The 19,702-nt window shown below is 38.6% G+C and overlaps 1 protein-coding gene across 4 annotated transcripts; it reads right to left on the reverse strand.

The window, feature by feature from the left end:
- Window positions 1–1,169: 1,169 nt before the first annotated feature.
- Window positions 1,170–15,228, reverse strand: LOC139452139 (protein regulator of cytokinesis 1-like). 4 transcript variants are annotated; one of them, XM_071233476.1, is made up of 13 exons: window positions 15,124–15,228; window positions 13,729–13,987; window positions 11,612–11,845; window positions 11,220–11,390; window positions 10,594–10,891; window positions 9,854–9,990; window positions 9,588–9,686; window positions 8,570–8,716; window positions 8,258–8,377; window positions 7,137–7,235; window positions 5,806–5,916; window positions 3,686–3,707; window positions 1,170–2,730 (listed from the first exon to the last, which is right to left on the reverse strand). In XM_071233476.1, the coding sequence occupies exons 1-13, from the start codon at window positions 15,135–15,137 to the stop codon at window positions 2,690–2,692; spliced, it is 1,752 nt and encodes a 583-aa protein (XP_071089577.1). In that variant the 5' UTR covers window positions 15,138–15,228; the 3' UTR covers window positions 1,170–2,689. The 4 variants fall into 4 exon arrangements, with proteins under 4 accessions (XP_071089577.1, XP_071089574.1, XP_071089575.1 ...); XM_071233473.1 differs by having other exon boundaries at window positions 5,731–5,916; XM_071233474.1 differs by lacking the exon at window positions 3,686–3,707.
- Between the last annotated feature and the right edge of the window lie 4,474 nt (window positions 15,229–19,702).

The raw sequence follows: 19,702 nt of genomic DNA on the forward strand, positions 1-19,702 counted from the left end.
GGATGGTGTGTTTAGTTTTACAAAAGGAAAAAAAGACATAACAAATTGTATTACTTGTGAATATTTATCTTTGTGAGATATGCCAAAACATTATATGCCTAGACATTTGCACCTTTGATACTCTGTAAACTGATCAGAATGCAGTAACAAGTAATTAACAAATATATCTTAACATAAGGCTGGGAAGGTGAGAATGGCTGATTTACCACATCAGTGAGATGTTTGCAACCATATCAAAGAGGCATGTAAGTACTCTTCAATGTTTTAAACTATTTATTTAACTATTTATTTACTTGAGATGACAATTGGCAAGGAACATTCGAAGCCTTTCCATGGCACATCTGCCGAATCTGAATTGAAGGCCTTTCCACGGAACATCTGCAAAATCTGAATTGGAGGCCTTTCCAATGGCACATCTACAGAATCTGAATTGTAGGTCTTTCCAATGGCACATCTACAGAATCTGAATTGTAGGTCTTTCCATGGCACATCTGCATTGGAGGCCTTTCCCAGCACATCTGCAGAATCTGAATTAGAGGTCTTTTCAAGACAAGATACAAAATGTCAAGGCCTTTTGAAGCCTGAATGAATCCTGTGTAAAGAATTTGCCGGGATTGTCCACAATGGTTTAGTCGAGTGCTACTGATCATCAGATCCTCAAAATAACTCATGGTCATGAACATCTTCACATAGCTTCATCCTTCGGTGCCTTCTGGCTTATAAGATGATTCTTGAATAGTTTCATTTCATCTAAGAGTGAAAAAATAAGCCTTGACACCTCCCACAAAAGTTTTAGCTCAGTGAAAGACCTCAGAGAAGACAAACATCAAGCTTTTCAAATCTTTGACCAAAGAAATCTATATTATAATTGTTTTTATAAATGTCATGACCATATAAGTGTTAGATATTCCCCGATTGAAGTGTCAGTTTCATCAACTTGTCAAAACATAATATCACAATCCATGCCATTTGCTTGGTGATTCTTTGTTCCAGGTGGGAAAAAAATTGGACCAAATCCTACACCACTTATCAAATGTCAAAGAACAAATCGAGAACCTATGGCTTTAATTCTAATAGGCTCCCTGAGATGGATAAAATATCTCCCTAAAATACCATGGATAATTCACAAGGATATGAAACAAAAGCAAGTAAAAACACATAATGTTATTATATGAATTTATTACATTATATACATTAAGCATATTTACAGTGTATGTTACCTTTGATACATTGATACTGATGTCTATGACAAATGATACAGTGCATAGATATGATGTACACAAACACTCGGTAACTGGCAACCTAGTCCTCTTCAAACAAAGCATGCATAATAAAACTGGTTATGGATGCACCTCCTGTAATGTTTGACACTGCATTTGCATATTTTCAGCTATTGTCAGAACGGAAATAATGATTGCACATATCCTACATCTTTAAAAAAATAAATAGACTGTAATTTAAATTAAAAGAGTTTTAAATGACTATAAACAATTGCACTATTCTGTATGTTTGTGTCTTGTTATTCATACGAAAGAAATGTTGAAGCTGACTCTCCTCTTCTGTGAGATTAATAAACATGAAATGGGCACCGGTAAGTATTTTCTATTTCCCAGCAAATACAACAAATGCCCTTGTTTAAAAAAACTGACATGAGATCAGTTACTGTTCTCAGAGTTAACAAGATGATGGACACTGAAGCATGCCCTACCGCCTAGTTCATCATGGATGTTGCAATAGAGACTGTGGTCAATGAAACAGTTGAGCCACATACATCTCTAATACTATTCATAACTATGGATTAAACAACTGCATCTCCTATTTATACCAACCTTCATGATTACATCAGTTAGCCAATTAACTGCACCAACAGATGACGATTCAAACAGAATATTTGCAGGTATTCAAGAGCATCAATCTTTCCAATCACAAGGCAAGGTTCCTGGCAGTGTTTGTATACATACAGTTCCCTGACAGATTGATGTAAAGAACAGATGCGAAGACTGAAAGTGACATGACATGGACAAGAAACTGACAAATAGTGACGTGCTATAAACATGTTAAATGCATTCAGGTTTAGGCATGTTGGGGACATGTCTTTTGTCTTTTCAGACTTTTTACATTGAACATTATGTTGGAATGAAATGTACTTATGGTAATTATGGTTTGATAGCAGACATAAGCTAAATGACAGCCAATGTATCTATAAGCACATGACGATTGCATAATATGTTATTGTTTTACTTTCACTTAAGCAATCAAGCACCTGTCACCATAACAAAATAACAATAACGTAAAAAGAAACACCCTCACATCAGGTTCCTCCATCCATTATTTGACAAATTCAAGGCTATGTGCAAAATGCAAATAAAAGTCAACCATTTTGTATTGTATTTTATTTGTCACAATACAAATAAAATGGTCAGCATACATCCAGACTCTAAGTTATGAAAGACAGATAAGAATAAGACAGCCTGTGAAATTGACAAGATGAAATAGACATCTCTCACCAACACACTCACACAACCATGCGCACTCATAATTTACAATGCAGCTTGAACACAAGCCGATGAACATGTTAAAAGTATAGTCATTTATCTAGCATAAAATACATGGAGTACATCATGAAGCATCCTCTACATCTACTCAGTGCAGCTTGGCTGGGCTACGAGGAGGGGGTGGAAAGATGCTGCTACTTCGACAGTAGGGACGAGATGTGGGATTGAGACCGACCTGGAACAAGAAGGACAAATGTCAAGACTGTGTTGGGAATGGCATATGTTCAGGGTGCAAGATTCTGGGTATGTATCAGAAGCTTAAATATCTTTATTTGATATTTCTACAATAGGCTGGTGTACATAGAAACAATGTTTAGGCCACACTTTCTATGTTTGTATTCAAATTCTAACTTTAATTTATAAAAAAAATCCTCTCTAATATCTCAGTGAAACAATATTAAGTTACACGAACTTTGTCTCTCAGCCTCTCTTTATAAAATAAAGTATCAATTTGTAATATTCTATTGACACAAACATTTGCATTATCAGGGTCATCAGATTTGTAAACAAGCGAAACATGGCCTTTTGAAATACTAGATGTTACGCATGCAGTGATGCCAACATGTCTCTGGCAACGTCCATGCAATAAGGGGTTGGAACAAACCAAGTGCTTGATAGTTATCATAACTCCTGAGTCTTTACATCAAAGCCATTACAGTTCATTCACATTACAGCAAATAGCTACCAATATTCAGGTGTACCTGACCCCCCAAGCCAAACATGCTTGATCCTTAAGATCATAGGGCAATTCTACAAAGCCTGCAGAATGAAACTGTACAAGCAACTGAAACTTTAAAAAACCAAACCAAAAAAAAACATGACAAAGAGCAAAACCAAACCAAAAAATAACATTTTATTTTTTGAAGTGTACTAGGAAATATTTGAATTTTAACTAAATCGAAATATTGAAAATAAAACTAAACAAAAAATAAACGAATAATAAGCTAAAGCAAACCAGTTAAACAAATATAGTACAGGCATGAAAAACAGTTTCGTGCATGTTAATTTTCATTTTTCAGTCAAGAAAGTTTTTCGGTATCTGTCCAATATTAGTCTGGAACTAATGATGAAATGTGAGGCAAATAGCAGTGTGCAAGGCTGTCAATAACAAGGGAAGGGTGCCATCTTACCCATGCTACTCAGACTGCCTCTCTGCAACGTCAAAATAGGGTGTTACATTTCATGCTGATTTCACACATGGTGATGTCTGTACTGAGATGTCTGAATGAATATATTGTGGAACCGACCTCTGAGATTTCACATTTATTTCATTTGATTTCTTTTATAAGGTGCCACCCGCGATGCCATTTTCAGTTTGAAAGTGTAACATTCCAATGAAATCAATTGGTATCAAGTTCACTGAATCTGATATTGACGTGAAGCGTCTCATGTTAATTTCACACACTCCTACATACACTCCTAATATGTGTCTGTAAATCAAGAATGGCATCTCAGAACGTCAGTTCCCAATATCTGCTATCACATTTCAAAATAAGCAGTTGTTCGGCAATGCTACTTCAACAAGCAGAACATATAAATGTTATGAAATATGAACATTACCAATGAAGCATGGATAATCTACAGCATAAGGTCAAGTTAATGATATGACCAACAAGCAAGGTTCGAACAGGCAATGCCAGGAACACATTAGTAAATTAGATAAATACAAACTTTGATGCATATAACATAGCATCTCTTGTGTGCTGATTTGAAAACCAAGGTTCATACCAATATTGGGAAACATTCAACTCCACACATTCAAATTTTCAATGACTTTACAGTTTACTTAGCCTACTGAAACAATGATAGAAATCATACAAATTTACAAATTCATCCCATGCATAACAAAAGCCACCCGCAAGAGCAGATAACCATTTGTACATTTGGCCTGTAGCTACCTTTTCTACTACATATTAGATCTACACATCATTACTGACCGGGAAGTGCATCGCTTTTAAATTCATTAATATCCATTTTACCTTGCAAACATCAAACATGTTCATGAATATGAAAAACCTTACAAATTTTCCAAACATTCCATTTATCTTAAATGTTACCTTGCAGCCATTTTCCAAAATTGATTACCTAATTTCAAAACAATGGAGTTACTCTCTGCTATGTAAGCTGCAATCAGGAAAATTGCTTCACCTGATATTCTTAATGATAGGGATGGACTGAGAGAGCTCCTTGACACAAAACTAGTCAAATTAAAGCAAACTGATGCTGATGACATTGAGGTCCAAGTGACAATATGTAAACAATGGAATACTGTCTGCATAAGTGCCATCAAAAGAAGCTGGGTCCCCTTACGCAAAGTGATTGTATCGCCATGACCGTCTATATTAGGAGTTACAATCACCTTAGCGCTACGATCACTACAAACAGGGCCCCAGTATGGTTAAGCTGCCGTACCATTACATCTCCTAATGCTAAATGGTCAGTCGACAAACAGGAGGGCAATATTTAGATACAGTTATGGACAATCATGCAAAACCCATGCGTGTGTATCATCTGCCTCTTACTGAGGGGTGAATGTTCAACTGGTCACTTCAGGGATGGCTTTTGGAACTCCCTTCCCCTGGATGGACAAAATTACATATGAAACTGACACATACCCAATGAGTTGATGACATATTGGTTCTCGCTACACTATAAACGGTGACACTTTCTTGACTGAATGAAATGTAACATTGGTGAATGTTAGTATGGAAAACATGAGCTTGATAACATCATTAAAACAAACACTACAAACGATGAAATGAGGACATGCAATTAGTTCAATGTTGGATTTGTAAGGGAAAGCACATTTTGTTTGTTCTTGATAGTTAAAAAGCAAAAAAGAATGAAAAGCTGTGATAACAAAAAAGCAACAAAAAACAATTTCAGAAAGCAAAAAAGCGATGAATTTTAGTAAGCATAGTAAATAAGGAAATTAATATGAACATAATGTAGATGAGGAAAGATACAAAAAAAATAAAAAAAATATATATAATTTTTTTTAACTTTTTGAAAGTATATTTAACCTTTCCATTCCAAATCTCCTATTTTGTCTACAATGCTTCAAGTCAGGATGCATTCCATGATTAGTTCAACCCGGGGGTGATTTGGAAAACATGATTCAATGTGTAGTTAACCATTTCAACGTTTAACATGAAGTGACTCAAGAGATACACACAGCAAAATCTTGGTACGATCCCATGGACGCGAGACTTGCGTTGCTGCTGCCACACCCACCATCCTTGCTGCTTACCGTGGTCTGGCTAAACATGGAATCGCTGTCGGCGGGGCCCGTATTGCGCTCCGATAGCACTTTGCGAGCAAGGCGCAGTGAGCGCCGCTTTTGGGACCTGTTGTTAGGTGTCTGAAATATGGGAGACAAATTAGTATATAAACATCTGTATAATGTAGTGAAAATAACTTTACCTGTGAATTATCAAGATGAGATTTTACGCACTTCAAATATCACGATGTCATAGTACAAGTACTTACTTTTTTTCAGTTTGTAACAAATTTCATTTTTGTTTTGTGTGTTGTTTTGTGGTCAGGCTCGCTGACTTGGTTGATGCTTGTTATTGTATCCCAATTATGTGGATCTATGCTCATGATGTCAATCACTGGATTGTATGGTCCTGACTCGATTATTTTACAGACCGCCGTCATATAGCTGGAATATTGCTGAGTGAGGCGTTCAACAAACAAATAAACCAAGCCTTCATCTCAGATATCAGTTGCATTATTTTTAAACATGAGGATAATAGGCATGGTTACATGTACCTCCACCAAGAACGACAGAAAGCTAATAAAACAAAATGTAACATTGTAAACATAAAATGTACATCAGCATATAGCATGTATGCAGATTGTTATCCTAACCGGAGCCCCATATCTATGTTGGCCACAATTAGCAGATTTAACATACTGAAAGTGATTCAAAGACAAATTCTGTACACACGCAAGACATTGCTGGTTTCACCAAGCACTGCCCTAAATATTTACATTGGATCACAGTGTATCAAATTAATAGATTGTCTGATCAACAAAAGCATTGATGATATGGTCCCCTTTTCACAATGCGATCGTAGTGCTATAACTACTGCCACAACTCCCGTACTTTGAAAATACTTATGATAACACTACGTAGACAACAGCAACATGACCACAATGTTATGGGCGGAATTTATGCTTACCGGTAGCTACAGTTTTCTAAAATGACCTATCATGTGTGACTTACAAACACCCAAATGAAATATTTACTTTTAAGTTAATTTCTGTGTGACAATGAAAGTATACATTTTATGGCCTTGTCATCTCAATAAACATGATATACACAAGCCAGGATTTGAAATTAGCAGTATGCTAGTCCATGACGAAAAACTAGCGACATCTGTGGACACCAACTTTTACTATTAGTTAGATGGCTGCTTTGTAGCACATCTTTTCTGACTAAATTCTTATCCTGCAAGCACTGTTTGATGAAACATCTAACACAGCTGATATACACCACATGGCTCTACTGATATCATGGCTCGCTATACGCTGTGTACCTGTCCCTGGCATTGCTATGGCAAATGATTGACATACCTTACTGGCCGACATTGGCGCACGTCGATATGGAGATGCAAACACACTAGTGTGTTGTATTCTGCTTACTGAGGCGGGTGTTTTGTTTGTGTCATTCAACTGTTAGAAACATGCAAACAGCAACAGTGAGAAGTGATGAGGCTTACTTGATATACACACTTGACTGACACTGACTGACAGGGTGTACATTGCAGGTGTAGATTTCAGTGTCACCAAGGTAACAGTCAATGTAAACAGGAAGCTTCAAAGCTTCTTCTGTATCAACATGTATTTAGGCTTTACAGTTCTTGTACCAGTCAAAAATGCTTCCAAAAAAGGAAGGTTGGTGCGAAACTGACAATATGCGTCAGTCAAATGTGTATGAAAAGTGCAATGAACATGAAATGGTGATTATAGACCTGGGATGGGAAAAGATGGGAATGAGGAGGAAGTTTAGAACCTTTTCTTCAACAACAATTCTGATTCAGAAAGCATGGAAAGGTAAAGGACATTGGAGGACTGAAATCAACAAATTAACCATTTTAACAATTAAGCATACTCTAGGAAGAACAATGGCATTATGGGACTAGTGAAAATGGACATACAAGTCAATTCTACAGAGGACATTATGAGGAGTGGCGGGACTGAATAGTTTTAGAACTTTACAAGGTAGTTTGTATTTTGACGAAACATGCTATGAACAATGATATGATGGCAAGCCAAAGCAATGATAAGCTAAACATTCCCCCAGCACAATGCTTTCTAAGACAGAAATTTGAAATGGGATAATTTTCCACAAACCATTTACCTTACAACGAACATTGACGTGAATTGAAATCTGACTGTCAGTCTGTCACAAATGACAAATAAATCAAGGCTTTAGATAGGAAATTATACAACAACATAATAAAATCACATGGCTGGAATTGCTTTTCCATTACAAATTAGATGAATCAATAAAACTGACGAGGCATGAACATTACAACTTATGGTCAAAGGGGAGTAACTCAGTTTGCAATATTACAGCATCAGTTGATGGCAATTTTAAAATTAAAACCACCCTGACAATTAGTTTGAAATGAAACTGAAGATACATGTATATCAGTTAATGGATAAAGGTAACATTGAGTCTTGTCCCTTACCTTTCTGACTTTGTTAGGTGTTTTCTGTGGAGTAGTTCCCCCAAATGCCCTTTTGGAAGGTGTGGCCGGTTTTGAACCGAAGATCATCTCTTCCTGAATCTGTTTGGCTTTAGCTTTTTGCTGAAAACAATGACAAGATAACAATAATTTTACAATTTCGTAATAAAAAAATCACAACTTCATTACAATTGTCTTTTGAGTCTTTTAGCCCAGACATACATTCAGTGTATCTTGTCTTAGTATATGGCACAGCATGTCCAGCATGTCCAGCGGCCTTCATTCATCTAATGTCTCATGTCTAAGCTGGCCTACCCTCTGCTCCTTCTCGCGGATCTTCTGTTCATTGTAAGCCTCTCTCTGGCGTATGATATACATGTCGTATTTGACCCCCTCTACAAGGAATGGTCGATTGTTCTCCTTCTCCCAGCTCCGCACAGCATCCCGAACATCATCCTCCACCTGCAACACCATGGACTGCTGTCACCCACACACATGTCTACACAACATCAGGATATAATTACTATACAAACTGGGAACATCAGTGCAAATATGATTAGTCAGTGTTGGAAATTAAGCACGAAAATCAAGGTGTCCTTGTCATCACATTATCCATCTTCCCAAGGCAAGGGAGTTATCCGACTATGTAAGTCCAGTTTCCACCCTTGAGGAACTATGGAGTTATATTTCGGCTGGACTAATGAATCTATGCATAGTCCAATCAAAATTGCGCAACGAAATCGACATCCAGTTCATAAACTGCCAAGCAGATTTTGGTTGATTGCAGGATTTGCAAAACGTGTACCATCAACATTCCGTCAACAGAAAATTTACAAATCTTTTCGGGTCTTTAATCAAGGTTCTCACTTGATTTGATGATTACACAAAGAAAGACCCATTTTATTACAACATAGATCTTGTTTATCAATCAGATTGGCTTCCCTGGGCACCATTTTGTTTGAATCAAATGCATGTGATATGACAGGTGGAATTTGATTTGATTTGAGGGGAAGATGATCATCACACTTTATTCAGTACTTGTAGGCCATGGGCCTTTTTGTACAAACCGGCATACTTTTTGTTCGTCCTTGCCATGACCCTAATGTTTAAACTGCAAGATTTAGGGGCTCCCCTCATTCAATTATCATTGAGCAAACCTCAAGGTTGCAGGCACCCAACAAATTTCAAAAGATGTAGATGACTTTTATCAAAATATTTTTAAGGCATTCATACCTGTAACAAAATTAAGAATGGACGCAAATAATATTCACGGCAAGATCAAATTAATGCAAACGAGTATGGGTGTTAATTCAAGTAATCTTTCTCCACATACCTTTGGTAATTCTTTCATGAGTTTTTTGCGTTCCTTTTCCTCTTGTAAGAGACAATTGTGTCGTCTGTTCTTGTATCTGTTGGGATCATTTGCCTTTCTCTGGAATCAAAGGGATGATTGTAAATACAAAACAGGAATCCCAAAGGAATAAGAGTTGTTGGAAACAGTCTATTGGTTTAATGACTCCCTTTTCTCATAAAATGTACGCAAAAACAAATTTGCATACCATGATGATTAAATACAATCTACATAAAAAAGTCACATACCTCAAACTCTATCATCTTTGCAAAGAGCTCCTCACGTCGGGCAATCTGGTCCAAGAGACAGTGATACTTCTCGTAAAAAGCCTTAACCTTCGCCAGCTCTCGCTCATGCACCTCCAGTAACTCTTCCGTGTAGTGCTCTGTTACCATGTTAAAAACACATAAATGAAACCATGACATGTCAGAAAATATACATATTTATAAAAAACAAAAAGAAAACGTGAAAAAAAAAAATTCGAAATAGCAAAAGGCACCAGTTAAGCTGATGAGCAATGCATGTGGCCAAAGTTGTGTTGAAAATCCTTGAAAATGAACATTAACTATTTGACGCCATCAAGAACCAAACCAAAGACCTTCCCTGGGTTAATGAGCCAACACTTTACTATGGACGCTATTACAAGTAAATAGTGCTTGTGAACCTAGTGATCAGCACCTGATTGTTTACCTTGATGCGCATGCATGGTAGCCATCTTTCTGTGAAACTCAAAACTTTATAATATACAGAGTTTCCTCTAACTGCAGTGAACTAACACCTCCTAACTCACATTTAACCCTAAGGATCGCAAAGGGGATCTAAGGGCTAGGGATAGAGTTTGAGGTAGCCAACCCAAACCCAACTTAACCCTAAGGAGGAAAAAGGCATGTGAGAGCCACAGCCGGTCTTGCCACGCGTAAATCTGAATTGTTTGAAGTTACAGGTAGTGATAATACTTTCACAATACAAATAAATTTCCAAGACTCACCGTCTGTGAGTGGCTCAAATTCATCCATCTGTTTCCTACTGTAAAAACACTTTTCCCACCAGTGCAATAGTTCCCGTCGAATTCCTTCAACAAATCGCTGAACATTCTGAAATTTCAGTTTTTCACACCGTGCAACCTCCTCTTTGAGGCCATTTATTACATGAGGTTTAAAACTGTCTTTGTCCTTTTTGAAGATTTCCCGCTCGCTTTCTTCCATCTCTAACCTATCCCATAATGCATGGATCTGCAGCCACAGGTTCATAGTCGTCTGCTTCATGTCGTCCTTCTTCTGTTCAAGCTGGAACATCAGATGTATAAAGCTTTTGATTATTTGAAGTGAATCTGGTAACTCCAAATTTATTACCAGTACCTTGCATATGGATATTTGTCTCAAACTACTTTTTTCTTGTTTAAAACCGCAGTCAGCAATATTCCAGCTGGAAATTAATAAAATCTAGGGTAAAAAAAACCCCAGTGGTTTATATAATGAGCAACTTTTATGTTTGGTATGATGACCTAGTCACTAGTGAATGAGTGAATATGGTTTTACGCTGCCTTTAGCAATATTGGCGTTACACTGGGTATATTAAAGACATGCTTCTCGGTGTTGCAGAAGATACACTCACCTCTTCGTGAAGTGACTTCAGGGTTCTCATGTTTTGTGTGGATAGTTGGAAAGCATCGTCATCTTCGCACATGATATCTCTCTCAAAGGATGTGTCAGGGCTTCGATCCATTTCATTGAACAGGTCAATTATAAGTTTCTTTGTCTGTACGAATTCTGTGTGACGTGTTTCCTAGGAACAAAGACAAGAAACCTGAATGCTAAGGGTGGGTTATGGTCAAAGGGAGACAACCCACTGTTTTCAAGGCCATCTTGCCTGTGACTAGCTGTTTGGCAATACAGCAATAATGGTTTTTGAGGTGTTTTTTTCAAAAGGATGATGAATGATAATAAACAGAATTCAAGAAGAGTGAAAGTTTTTAACACACATAATACCCCTTTTCCAGCACTTACTTTTTCTGCCGAGAGGGTTGCAATGTGTTTCTCCAAGTCCTTGAGTTGATCCTTGGTTGGCACTGTGCCGGATGCAACATAGTAGGGCGTGGCACAAAGTACTTCACACAGATTCTGGTCCTGGTCCCGCAGTGTCTTCAGACTCTTCATCCGGGATGACTTCTCCTGCTGTAGTCCGTCCAGCTTGGCCCTCAACTCTTTCTCCTTCTGAAGCATGGTCAGCGACTCCTTGGGCTGCACACAAGACAGGCAGTTGTCATCAACACACACAGACAGGCAGTCGTCAACAACACACTAACAGTAGCAACACATAGTACAGACAGTCTTCTAACAAAGGAGCATGGTCAGCAACACACACAGACAGGCAGTTGTCAACAACACACTAACAGTAGCAACACATAGTACAGACAGTCTTCTAACAAAGGAGCATGGTCAGCAACACACACAGACAGGCAGTTGTCAACAACACACTAACAGTAGCAACACATAGTACAGACAGTCTTCTAACAAAGGAGCATGGTCAGCAACACACACAGACAGGCAGTTGTCAACAACACACTAACAGTAGCAACACATAGTACAGACAGTCTTCTAACAAAGGAGCATGGTCAGCAACACACACAGACAGGCAGTTGTCAACAACACACTAACAGTAGCAACACATAGTACAGACAGTCTTCTAACAAAGCAGCATGGTCAGCAACACACACAGACAGGCAGTTGTCAACAACACACTAACAGTAGCAACACATACAGAAGAGAATCTCCGAACAAAGCACAAGGTCAGTGACTCCTTGAATGTTTCACTTTCAGAAGGTATTCCTCACAGGCCAAGGGACATTTTTTTCATGACATTTTCTCTGGCATCACCAAATTTAACAATCAGCATGATCAGTGGTGTGGAAAACCAATGCCTAACTTGTTACGTGAGATCGTCAGACAAAAAAATCATCTTCAGTTCTCCATGAACAACCATTAACTTCAACAGATCCTTAAAAAAATGACCGGGAAGATCTGGGGTAGAATAGGTCTTCAGCAACCCAAGCTTGCCGTAAAAGGCGACTATGCTTGTCGTAAGAGGTGACTAACGGGATTGGGTGGTCAGGACAAGTGAATTCTTACCAGGCTTAATATTTGCTTGTCCAGGGACTAATTCACAATAGTGATATTTCTACACCCCTGCCAACAGGTCCAAGTTAGCCTGGATTTGTTTCATAACCACTGGTCGATGTTCTAGGAAATGAGCCATTCTGAAACCGTGTACCCAAATATGGTTCACACAGTTAATAAGTTATTAACTTATCCCAAGAAGATTCATACTCCAATCAGCTCACATAAAGCTTGCTTTGTGAAAGACATGGGAGTAATGCACTTTTTAATTGGGCGGTGGGGTAGCCTAGTGGTTAAAACATTCACTTGTCATGCTGAAGGCCCAGGTTGGATTCCCCACATGGGTACAATGTGTGGAGCCCGTTTCTGGTGTCCCCTGCCGTGATACTGCTGGAATATCGTTAAAAGTGGCATAAAACAATACTAGCTCACTCACATTTCAATTAGTGATACATGGAGGATCGAACTCACATTGCCAGCTTGAAGCTAAGCTCGGCAACTAAGTTAACTAATTAGTCAACACTTTACCACAAGCACTATCACAAATAATTATTGTTTGTTTACAAAGTTATCAGCACACGACTGGTTAACTTCATGCGCATCCGCTAAAGTTGATTTTTCCTCACAATACATTGGATTAATTCTTTACAAAGAGACAGCTAACCCATACCCTACCTCACAACCAACCCCAAGGATTGTAAAGGGGTGTTTGATTGGCAAGTGGTACCTCGCCCTAAGGATTGTGAAGGGGTGTTTGATCGGACAGGGGTACCTAACCCTAATGTACATAGGGGGTGCTTGAACAGAAAGGGGATCCAAGGGCTAAGGATAGAGTTGAGGGTAACCTAACACATCTAACTCCAGGAATCGAAGATCCATGTGAGATCGGTGAAGCGAGAGTCACAGACGTGAGCCTCAGACAAATAGCACTATGTAAACTGCACCCGGGTAAACAGAACTTTTGCCAAAGGTACTTCTTCAATATTTAAGAAGTAAGTACAACTTACCACAAATGGGGTTACAACCAGTTCCCCTGAAAGTTTCTTGATCTCATCACTGTATGTGCCAATGTTCTGTTGTATCTGTGAGCGGAGTATGGATTCCTCTTCCACCATCTCCTCCAGTAGGTTGCACAGATGGTGAGACACAGTCCCAGCACGTTCCTGCATCTGGGATTCACAGATGCCAATCTCATTCCAGATATGGTACAATTTGTTGAGGGCGGCATCAAGACGGCCAGTTACCTCGGTCTTGATCTTGTCTTTACTGAAACAGTGTTGAGTATTGAAAATAGTTTGACCGTCACACTCTGTCAAAAACTTAAACCAAGTTTCAGCAACCAAGTCAGCGAGCCTGACCACCCTATCCTGTTACTTGCCCCTTACGACATAGTCGTAGCTGAGCTTAATGGAATGAACAGTTTTATATTGCTGTCACACACTTGAAAAGCATCTGTTGATTCAAAAGTTACCCTTTGGTGATGTTTCTATTTATTTGAGAAATAAACAAGTGGGAGTTGTTTATCGTACAATGAAACACTACAGGGAGAATAAACCATGAGGGTCGTTCGACCACTGCATAATTAGTGTTGCCCAGCTATATCTATGGGGAACAACTTACTGGACACTTCCCTCTCAAAAATAATGTCATCCAATATATGTCATTAAGCATGTCAAGTTGCGAACACATGTTTGAATTACCAGAAATGTCATGATAGCAAAATGTTTCATACTCAAACTGCTGCATGGTGATATTTGAACTGCATATTTTCAATTCAACTGACATTATAATTAATCATGTTAATTTGACAATAACATTGAGATTCACTTATTTCTGGTAAGCCCTCTCAAAAGATTATTTTTTTAGGTTAAAGAATGTCTGTCATAATTTCATAGGCCTAATTGATAGTCTGACATATGTGCTCGACCTTGTTTTGACCATTTTAACAATAATTTAGACTTATTCTTTTTCAGAGTTATCTTCTCGGGTAATGCCATCTATCTACGGTATAATGGTAGTCATTTTAGAGATTTTAAAAGACAGTCGAAGCCTGAAGACTTAGTGAAGTTATTTGAGACAAGCCACATGAGGACTAGATGTTGAAATAAAACCTGACATTTTGATACAACTTTACTAGTCTATTTTTACTTTACAAGGCGTACACAATCAAACACAAGTGCAGACTTATATTTGGATGGTGCTGCCTCTTATGTAAAAAGACATGGTATTTATGGAACAAACGCAGGCATTTTATAATGATCAATTCCGATTGTTTCATTTTCGTTTGGGAAGCCAAGGTGTGCTCGAAATTTGAATAAAAAGTATCATATCATAGGCATACAATGAGAATCTAGAATAAATACATGCAGCGACACATAAGTACTTTTAAAGCAAATACAAACCTTGATCCCGTCATTGTTTCGTTGATTGCACGCGTAAATTTATAGAAAACAAACTATTATCCATACATCTTCTTAGCTGAGAAGTTTCCCTTACCGCTTCGCGTTTTGAAATTTACCTTTGTAAACTCGCTGTTGATTGGCCAGTTCGAATATTTCCCGTCATGCAAAAATGATTCATCTAAGGGACGCAACTCTTAAAAACAACAGTGCGTGCCCCTCCCAATGATACAAACCACATGTGTACATTTCTTTTGCACACAAAACCTCTCTGAGTACCATTTTAATGCGTTTGTTTCCATAAAAAAAAATCATTCAGAAACATTGGGCTGATAATCTAGAAGAATTTGTATTTTGTTTGACACATTGAATTTCTTTATGTAATTAAATTAATTTCATTGTCGCATTGCTGACATGGTGGTAGACTAACGTGTAGTCTCTGAAAAGAAAATACTTAAAACAAAACAAGAGAGTTGTTAAATCATCTTAATAAGAAATAGTAAAAAGGAGCTGCATTCATTATTAATAATAATCTAGACTTGCCAACTATTATAGGTTGTATTGGATATATTTGTTTCAGGAACTGTGTGACAGACTAACATGATGGGCGAGAATTAAAATTTGGTAGGCGATTAATTTAGTATGTATACAAACAATTACCAGTTATTTTGTAATTACATTTTCAATTAAGAATTTGCCGGTGTCAAGATGTAAGAGTCCAAATACTCCCATCATATTAATTACACCGACGCCTTTCCTCACGACATGCAGCTCTGACAGGTAGTTTTATTCAAAGTTGAAAGGAAGTGTCAATACTACTCACTGTAAACGCGTGTCAATGAAAAAGAGAAGCTTTGTTTACAGTTAGTGTTGTCTTAAGAATATAAAGAAATGAACGGCCATTGATCACAAGCTATGCTTATTCCCGTACAATCTGTCAAAATGTAAAGACTCGTCATAAATATATATTATAAAATAGAATTGTAGTCTGTTGTGTTATGAAATGGAAGCATTCTGGCGTCCGGATCTTTTGAAATACAAATGTAATATCTAAATAATGTATCATATATCGTTAATGTAACACGTAAGGAGTACCACGGATTAATGTTTGTTCAGACAAACTATCCTTGACAGTAGCAGCTAGTCTGCCACGCAGACCCTGAAACTAATATATCCAATGCAGCCCATGCAAGTCTATAATGTTTGGCAAGTCTAGATTACTGCAGTATCTGAAAATAAAGAAAGTCTCTGGACTCCTATTTATTATATTTTTTAACTATAATTTAACAACTGTTTTTTTCTGTAAAATACGTTCATTTTAGATGTTAGTCTGAGTAGAAGCGTTTGTTGTAACTTTACGAATGAAACTGACGATAATCTTATCTATACAGTTAAACTTACCTTCCTTGACAATACGCCTCTTCCAGCATCCCGTATTATTCACCGAGTCCTGGCCCCGACTGATTCCACTGACCAAGGGTCACTATTGTTCCAGGTGACCCCCTTTGTGTGATAGCCTCTGGGTATATATTCTTATATAATAGGCGTCTCCGGCAGGTGTGATTGTGTTACAGTTCACTGACCCTCCGACTTTCATGTCTTATACTCTCCCCGTGGATGCGTCACGATAAAGACATAGTAATTGGTTTAAACATATTTCATTTAGGAAATAGTGAAAGGGATTTAATTAGCCTTCTCTTAATTACACGACATATTTGATTTCGACGAGGACTGAAATGACAACTATATCGGCCTCCGGAACCTAGTAATCAGTTGGCAGTGAGTGTGTGTCAGGTGTAACCTAAGATAGAATTTATGGCTGTAAACGTCTTTGTTATGAGTGAGTGAGTGAGTGAGTTTTGTTTTACGCCGCTTTTAGCAATATTCCAGCAATATCACGGCGGGGGACACCAGAAATGGGCTTCACACATTGTACCCATGTCGGGATTCGAACCCGGGTCTTCGGCGTGACGAGCGAACGCTTTAACCACTAGGCTACCCGACCGCCCCCTCTTTGTTATGAGGAACATGCTTACTCCTATGAGTAATTATTCACCTGGCGAAGGAGTAAGCAACTGTCAGAAACGTTGTGTTCCTCATAGTAAAGAAGCTGACATCCATAAATTCTCTTCCTTATGTGTAATACTTCTAAATGCCATTCAAAAGCTTGAAGTGTAACTTAGTTTTAAGTGATTTAACCTTGAACTAGATTGGATTTTATTTTGTTGTTTAACGCCATTTTTCCAGGTATATGACGGCGGTCTGTAAAAAATCGAGTCTGGACCAGCTAATCCAGTGATTGACATCATGAGCATCGATCCACGCAGTTGGGATACGATGACATTCATTAACCAAGTCAGAGAGCCCGACCACCCGATCCCGTTAGTCGCCTCTTGCGACAAGCATAGTCGCCTTTTACGGCACGCATGGGTTGCTGAAGACCTATTCTACCCCTGATCTCCACGGGTCTGAACGAGATTGACCGCAAGGAACCGGAAGTTTATAGTTCGCATTTCCAAGCATTAAAAAAATATATTTTTGGTCTTCACTATTGTGTTCAGAAAGCATTACAAATATATGATCAACCTTTATTTGGAAACAATGATTTAACTGTTGTTTAATTATTTTTTGTTTATTTCTGAAACAAGAACGTTTTTAATTATAAAACCATGGCTGTTGAATTCTATAGGTTGTTAATCTTCATCGCACTATTTGTTTGTAGAGAATGCTGGAGATTAGATTGCTGTTGGTCAAAACAAAATTGAGAACATTCGACTGTTCATTAAGGTTTACTTGTTCTGTTCAATACGCATATCAGACAGTGGTTGAGGATGACGTCAGCGGCCCCGTTTGTACCATAACCACAAGTGAGATGCTTTCAGCTTTGCCAAGAGCCACGCCCCTCCAGTGCTCCGTATTGGGGAATTTCATAGTTATTATGAACAAATGTGGCCATGTGGAACTTTTAAAATTTGAAGGAGCCACACTACACGTTTGATGAAGAAAGCCGGAAAATCCCATCCAAACATTTGTAGAAGTTTCTGTGTTCATCAGTGAAGAGTCTTCTTGTGTGTTACAGCTTCTGCAACTAGACAGTTGCCAGTCAGCACGCAGGAAGCAGTATGTTGACAGACATTAAGCTTGAAAGAGTTACACTTGAATATATGCTTTGCGAGCATAGCCTTGTATCCTATTTAACTGCAGTTGGACCCATGGTGGATATAACATGTATGTTGGTTGCTAACTGTTGGTCGTTAGACGAGATCAATTGTTCAATAATTGTTTTGAACGCCTTCCTTGTTTTCATTACTTAACGAGTAACAGATACAAGGGGTGAACTTAGGGAAAGGAACAGCCAGTCAGGGTCCTACCATTGCTATAAGTGAAGGGTTCCTACATGCTTTGTGATTGTATACATATATGTATCCCTCTTGCTTCTATGCATGTAATGACATGTAATGATTACATTCTTACGTTATCCTGTGTATAATAGTATTTAGAGTGTCTTCTCGGCCTAAACTGCCCTTGCATGCATGGTCCGTATCATCTTCCTGAGGCAAGGGAGTTAACTGATTATAAACGTCCAGTTTCCACCCTTGCCGAACTGCATTGGAATTTTTGGGCTCGACCGCAGCGCCACCAGTGGTTACTATGAGTTATGTCCCTCCTATTGACCAATCAGATTCCACCTCTCATATCACTTGCATTTGGTTCAAACAAGACGACCTGAGCGATAATTAAAATCTTTATGGTAATAAAACGATTCGCGAAGTGCATCAAATCACTTGAGCACCTTGATGTGAAAAGATTTGGAAAATATCTGTTGACGCCAAGTTGTCGGTACATATGCTTTGCAAATCCCGAAATGGACCGAAATCTGCACGGCAGTTTACGAACCTGATGTCGATTTCGTTACACGACTTCGATTTGACTATGCATAGACTCGTTAGTCCAGCCAAATTATTAGTCCATAATCCCAGCCTAGTTCGACAAGGGTGGAAACTGGACTTTTATAGTCAGTTAACTTCCTTGCCTCCGGAAGATGGGTCCGTATATGACTGTGTGTTTTGGTCTTCATCAACCCATGCTTGTTGTAAAATGCGACTGTGCTTGTGGTTAGAGGAGACTAACGGGATCGGGTGGTCAGGCTCTCAGACTTAGCCGATGGATGTGATCGTATCCCAACTGCGTAGATTAATGTTCAAGATGTTCATCACTGCATGGTTTGTCTGGTCCAGACAAGATTATTTACCGACCGCCACCATATAGCTTGAGTGAGTGAGTGAGTTGGGTTTAACGCCGCTTTTAACTTTATTCCAGTTATATCACGACGTGTCAGCTTAATGTGGGAGGAAAGCCCCAAGTGATGCAGGTCTAAGACGTTTACCACTTCGGTGAAACCCACGAGCACGGGTATGGTGCTGACAAACCTTGAAACATAATTGGGGCAAACCGGGATTCGAACCCACAATCATAGGTTTCTGGCGTGCCCAAGGGACGCAACTCTGCACAGCGAATCGCGGCGCCTTAGACGACTGGGCCACCCATGACCCCCCATATAGCTTGAACATTGCTGAGTACG

The sequence above is a fragment of the Haliotis cracherodii genome, unplaced genomic scaffold, assembly GCF_022045235.1.
Source record: "Haliotis cracherodii isolate W230 unplaced genomic scaffold, xgHalCrac1.p SCAF_9, whole genome shotgun sequence".
NCBI lineage: Eukaryota > Metazoa > Mollusca > Gastropoda > Lepetellida > Haliotidae > Haliotis > Haliotis cracherodii.

Excerpts from the sequence above, each read along its gene's own strand:
- LOC139452139 (XM_071233472.1), bottom strand. Across the intron at positions 11,846-13,728 it reads TGGTTGTAACCCCATTTGTG|CCCAAGGAGTCGCTGACCAT; the intron begins GTAAGTTGTACT and ends TCTTGTGTGCAG. Across the intron at positions 8,717-9,587 it reads TCATGAAAGAATTACCAAAG|GTGGAGGATGATGTTCGGGA; the intron begins GTATGTGGAGAA and ends ATGGTGTTGCAG.